The 6,000-nt window shown below is 45.0% G+C and overlaps 1 protein-coding gene across 2 annotated transcripts; it reads right to left on the bottom strand.

Moving 5' to 3' along the window:
- Positions 1–1,322: 1,322 nt before the first annotated feature.
- On the bottom strand, positions 1,323–4,931 carry LOC146374664 (transmembrane protein 121). 2 transcript variants are annotated; one of them, XM_084949028.1, is made up of 2 exons: positions 3,214–4,931; positions 1,323–3,105 (listed from the first exon to the last, which is right to left on the bottom strand). In XM_084949028.1, exon 2 carries the CDS (start codon positions 2,897–2,899, stop codon positions 1,949–1,951), a length of 951 nt encoding a protein of 316 aa, XP_084805154.1. In that variant the 5' UTR covers positions 2,900–3,105; positions 3,214–4,931; the 3' UTR covers positions 1,323–1,948. The 2 variants fall into 2 exon arrangements, with proteins under 2 accessions (XP_084805154.1, XP_084805153.1); XM_084949027.1 differs by having other exon boundaries at positions 3,389–4,931.
- Positions 4,932–6,000: the final 1,069 nt, after the last annotated feature.

Below are 6,000 nucleotides of genomic sequence, written 5' to 3'. Positions count from 1 at the left end.
TGCTTTGATTTATACAACAAACTATTTGTTTTGGGTTTGTTTGTTTGTTTGTTTTTTGCAAAAATGGCAAAGTTTTCCTTTTGTTTGTAGAACCCAATAGAAAGCTGTTATGTGGTCCTCCATACAGCGAGAGATGTAAGGCTGCCAGTTTCAGAAAAAAAAATTGATCATTGTTTTAAATCACAAATACTATTTTAAAGGATGAATGCTTTCTTTTCATTGCTACAGTTCTGCAAAAACAATACAATTCAATTGTGTATTATAGTCCAAATTGCTGATGCTGTAATTTTACAAGCCAACAACACTGACAAAATAATGCTAGCTGCAGCAGTCTTAATGCAACAGCCTGTTTTGTGCCACCAAACGCTGCTACCTTCCTGTAACTGAGCCTTGCATAGATAAAAAAACACTGGTTTCGATAATCATTGTGCTTTTTACATTATGCACGCAGTGAGAAAGATTATGCAAAAAAATAAAATAAAATAAAAAGAACAAGAGCAGGAACCTTTTGCAAAAACATTGTTCACATTTTTGTGGCACCTCTGCCAGTGTCATTTGTGCACTGCATCAAATTAAAGCACCTGACCTTCAGTTTTATGTTTCGGATAGATAGCGAAGGCCCAGTAAAAAATATTCTTTGCAGCAAATATGTCATTCCCAGCATTTTTTTCTGTCTTTGACATTCATATTGAGATTTAGCAAAAAATTTAAGCGTGTCCATCACTGAAATTGGAAACAAGCTCCAGCTCTGACTCAACTGGTGGCGGAGAGCTGAGGGCCGAAAGAGATTTATCATATTAGAAGACATGATGTTTTCTTGGCTTGTTGCGTGGATTCACATCACTGGACCGAGGTATCCATTTTGTCTTTTGTGTGAGGAACAAAATGACAGTGCTTAGAACTGCTGCCGCCACGAAGCGCAAGCACAGATAGTTACTGTTTGCCTGAGGAGGATATTAAACGGGCTTCCTTATTTGGGAATCATTTATCCGTCTGCAGTGCCGGCCCTCGGCTGTGTACTTTATCCTGTGGCTAACTGCATCTCAGTGAGCCTTTTGCTGTGATAAAACGGTTCATAACTGTGCAGATAATTCATTTCAAATGTCCCCCAAAATTGCCACCCTGGAATGTATGATCACTCTCAAGATGAATGACACTGCAAAGGCACCACTTTGCCAGTTAAGCAGCCTCTAATTGTAGATTGAACCAGAGTGAGAAAAGGGGGGGGGAAATCATTGTCTGTCTTTTTTTTGTATCCCAGGTTAATTAAAGAACATTTGCTGAATTTTAATTAAAAGGTGAAATATAGTCGATTGGTCCAGTAACTTTCAAATGCCTTTATGAAAAACCCCTTTTACAGCCAGTGAGAGCGCAGGAGAGCCTTTATCTTGTACACAATACTTTATCAAAGAATCACATATAAAAACACTTCTTTCCAGAGAAAGCTTTTAACTGTTTGATTCTCTCATTGGTTGCTCCCTCTAAATCGGACACGTTGAAGCCCTCGACTACAAGGAACATTCGAGGAACAGAAAATGCACACCACAGCACACAAACCCTTAAATTTAAGATTAGAATGCAACACACACAATTCAAAAATATATTCCTCTAATCTTGCAATAGTTGCAATAGGTTGTTTTTCTTTTTTCTTTCAGTTGTACAATTAGAAAAAATACACAGGTAACTGGATTTACTGGAGGAAACGCTTTAACAAAGTCACAAATAATACTGTATTTTGCACCAATGACAGCTTTGGATCCAATGCTCTATCATCACTAAGTGTCTGCAGTGTTCTCTGTGCCATGAAGCATCAGAGAAGATGTTGATCTCCTGTGTGTTCACATGAGTGTTCGCATGCCCTAAAAGGTGTGGAACACTGTGCCCTGCCAGCGTCCTGAGGGTCATATACACTTGTATTGAGATTTCCAGGGTTCGCCCCGCTGTTTTGTCATGTGTGTTCGCAAGTAGTCACCTCGGGGAGGGGTGTCTGGTCCTGCATTACCACTTGAGGAGGGGTGGGAGCAGGGCGAGCGTGGGCCACTGAGTTTTTCTGCAGTTCGACCCCGAAGGCGGGAGGAGCGTTCTGCAACTGTCTCCTGTACTGCACAAAGCTGCAGGTCTTTAGGATGATGGCCAAGATGTTCTTTCCTATTAGGATCCCAGATACCCTGGCGTCCCTGTACAAAAGCATGTTCCCCCCGCGGATGAACAGAGTGATGATGTTAATGGTCACAAGGCTGAGGATGGGGTACAGGAGCATCTTGTGGGGGACAATGTTGATGCCCTGCATGCTGATCTCGCTCAAGGACACGCAGGGCAGCACGAGCAGGAGGATGTAGCAGTAGAAGAACATCAGGCCCTCGGCCCACAGAGGAAGCCCTTTCTTTTGTGGCTCCCACAGGTTGGCTTGGATGTCCAGTATGTCCAGCAAGTCCACCACCACCCAGAAGAGGCGGTTACGGATCTCCTCGCGCTTCTTGAAGGCTCGAACATACTCCATGTGGTCGATAGCCACCAGCACCACAAACAGCACTGGGATGCAAATAGACAGCAGCAAGGTCAAGGCTTTCCTCGCGAGAGCGTCCAAGCTCTTCCTGTCTGCTTTGTAGTTTTGATACACAAAGTAGACCTTGATCTCCAGCACGAAGATGTAAAGAAACCAGAGAATCATGGCGTAGCCTCGCTTCGCTGTGCGCACCTCGGCGCCCACCCACACTGCCACGTAACGCAAGACAATTAAGAAGCAGATGTCTCCCACCATCACCATGATGCAGATGCCGATCTTGCGGGGGCCGTGATTCTGCTCCACCAGGTAGGCATCAATTAGCGCCATGCTGCTCATGATCAGAATGGTGGACAAGCACACGTGGGGTTTGTTGGTGGGAGGCGGGGGTACCATCCTTGCCTGTCTGAGAAGAAGAGGAGGAGGAGTGTTGTTGAAGAGGGAGTGCAGAGGGTCCTCAGTTGTCCAGTGAGAGGCAGATCAGATAGCGCTGCTAGACAGCGGTGTTCCCCTCCATTGCTTCTTTCTTGGCCACAATCCAGGATGCATTAATAGGATTCACACAGATCACTTCAATCAATCTCTGCCTGTGCCCAAGCCACCTGCCGGGTAGACAGCACCCCTCATTTAGTAAATTGTGTTAATTGGTAAATGGTCTGTAAACATACAGCTTTACTTGTCTGTGAATTAATATCTCAGGATGTGCCTACCTTTTTACGCTCTGATAATTATTCAGGGAACACAACAGTTTAATCAGCGAGTTGCAGTTTCTCTTCTTAAAAGAGAAAAGCTGCTGCGATGTGCTCTCGTTACAGATTCACTCTCGACACCCTTGTTTTCATGCAAGCTTAAGCTGGAGAGATAAAAATCCAGCTGAATACTCACTTGTGTCCCTCTTTGTACTTTATCCTAATGACTGGCAGCGAGCGATCATCCATGAGACTGCACTGGGAGATCACAAAGCCCATCTGTAATCCACAGGAGAAGAGAGGAGAAAAGGCAAGGGATCCTCTCCTTCTCTGACAGCCATAAATCCACCAATCATGGATAGGTTTCTGTCGCTCTTTCCTTCTTTCTTTCTTCAGGTGAAAGAAAAATCCCCAAATCTTGCCGTCATAATCCAATCAGACCGAATCAGGAATAGACATCTTGATGGTCACAAAGACAGCTCTCAATTTCTGCCTCTAAGAATAGAGGTTGTTTAGTTGTTGTGCTTAGACTGAGGCTTTAAAATGCCCCAACTTCAAAAAGAAAAACCAGGGTGGTGGTGACAAAGTTGATTAAAAATACAAAACCTCAGCAGTAAGTCCTGCTTCAAAGACAATTTCCTCTCCAGAAGTTTTCTCCTTCATCATCCACCATCCCTGGCCGAAGAAGATGAAATGTTTTGTGTTGTTTTCCTGTGCAAGTATGTGCGTTTCACAAGAAGAAGGATTTTTGTGGCTCTTTTGAAAGCACCGTGAGCGTCCCTTTTCACTCACACTCACTGTTTGCATGTGTGTGTGTGTGCATACGCACGTGTGAGGGAGAGAGAGTGTGTCTGCGCGCAGGTTTCAGCTGTCTCCACGCTTCGTTGTCGCTGTAAAATGCTGCCCCCCTGGCGAGATCCTGGCTGCTGCACCGCTTTCTGTCTCCCGCTCAAGCAGTTTTTTTTGTTGTTGTTTCTTTCTTGCCAGGGACACCAGGATCAACAGCGCCGGTGGATTCCCCTGTGTCCACTCGGCGTGCTCTGCCAACACCACCAGCACTGTTATACTCCAACGTCGCTGCTTGTCTCTGCCCGTCAGTCTCTGTGCGCTCTTCAGCCCTCTCCAAAGTCAGAGAGATGCTCCTCTGGTGCGTTGAGACACACTCCTGAGATTTTTTTTCCCCCTTTCTCTCCGTGTGTCTCTCTCACAGCTACGCTCCTTCTCCCTGTTCTGCCCAAGTAAAGGCACTTGCTGTGTGGAGGTGACGCTCAGCAGACCACAGCTGCAGAGAGGAGAGAGAAAAGAGGTAGAGGGCGAGAGAGAGAGAGACAGAACACTTTTCCAGGGGGTGGAGAAAAGCAGGGTGGGAAAGGGGTTGGGGAGGGAGCCAGCGTTCTGCAGCTTAGCTGAATGCACAACTTCTCTCTCTTTCTCTCATCCTGTTTTCCCTTGCCTTTCTTTTTCTTTACCTCTCTCACTTCCCTTTCTGCTTTTCACATTGTGTCTTGCACTGATATCCTATTTTCTCGGGCTGTTTTCTGTTTTGGCTCCCAGAAAAAGCCTCCGGTCTCTGTCTTCTTTAAAAAGCCCATTATGGTGCCGTGCAGTTCTACCTCTCCCAAGTTCGAGGTGAATGGAGATGAAAAGTGATCCGGAGAGGAGCGGGGGGGAGATGCTCTCCAGTATGGGATGTAGAAAGCCAGCTTCCCAGGAGGATGTGTGTCTGCAGTCATCTGGGGAGACATGGGGAGGTTAGGGTGGGTGTAGGAGGGGGATTGAAGAGAGGAAGATGGGGGATATTGGGGGGGGTTCAACGCCTCTCTTGACAGAGAGCCTTTCTATTGATCTACCAGTGGAGCACTGAATCAGGAGACTAAGACAGGGCCAGTAACCCAAAGAGATGAGGGGTGAGAAGAGATGGGGAGGTACAGACGTAGAGAAAAAGAAAGGGAGGGAAAAGTGGCGAGGAGGAAGAATGACACGAACTGAGGAGAGGAAAAAGGAACACCGGGAGATGTGCTGGGTGGGACCATATGTCAAAGGAAACATTTTTATCCCCTGAGATGTAATAATGCCTGGGCTTGGAGATAATACCTTTGCAAAAAAAAAAAGAAAGTAAATTTTTTTAGAAAGGTAGGAATAGGTTGGTGTGTTTGCTTTGCCATGCAGTATGCTAACACCACCAGCTCTGTTTATCCAGCTGGGCCAATTAGGGATAATCCTCCCTCAGAGGAACCAAACTGCTTTCATTAGTACAGTATGAAGCCATTTACTGCTCACTTCATGAATTGCGGTTATTGAAGAGTCAAAAACTATTGGTCTTCTATGCAACCGTGGCTGCACTTTTCATCCGACTCTGGAATGACAACAAAACATAATTGCAATCAATCATGCTGATTTTTTTTTATTTGTTGTTTTTTTCTTTTTTGCACTCAAATGGATACGGTTACAGAATTACCAGCTGCGCATCAGCTGACACCTGCAACCACGGCTGTTTATAACTTCTATCATGCCTTTATCATGGAAGCATATGGAGGTCTGAAAAAGAAGTCAAGTGAAGCAGCCATTTGCCTTTCAGCAGATTTCTTATTGACTATTTCCTCTGGATTTATCGACCATAATTGGGCCATGATGATGAATTATACCCTTCTTTGCAAACTGCAAAGTTGATGTTCCATCCACAACATTTTAATGCATTTTAACAATCACAATCAAACATATTGCAGTCATCAGTTTAATACCAGCTGGTACGAAATGCTACTGCAACATATTTAACTGATTATTAAAGATGGTTGCTGGGTGGGTGCT

This window comes from Perissodus microlepis, chromosome 13 (assembly GCF_051167445.1).
Source record: "Perissodus microlepis isolate ML-2025 ecotype Zambia chromosome 13, ASM5116744v1, whole genome shotgun sequence".
Lineage (NCBI taxonomy): Eukaryota > Metazoa > Chordata > Actinopteri > Cichliformes > Cichlidae > Perissodus > Perissodus microlepis.
The sequence above is the reverse complement of the archived record's forward strand: the minus strand, read 5'-3'. Positions and strand labels throughout refer to the sequence as shown.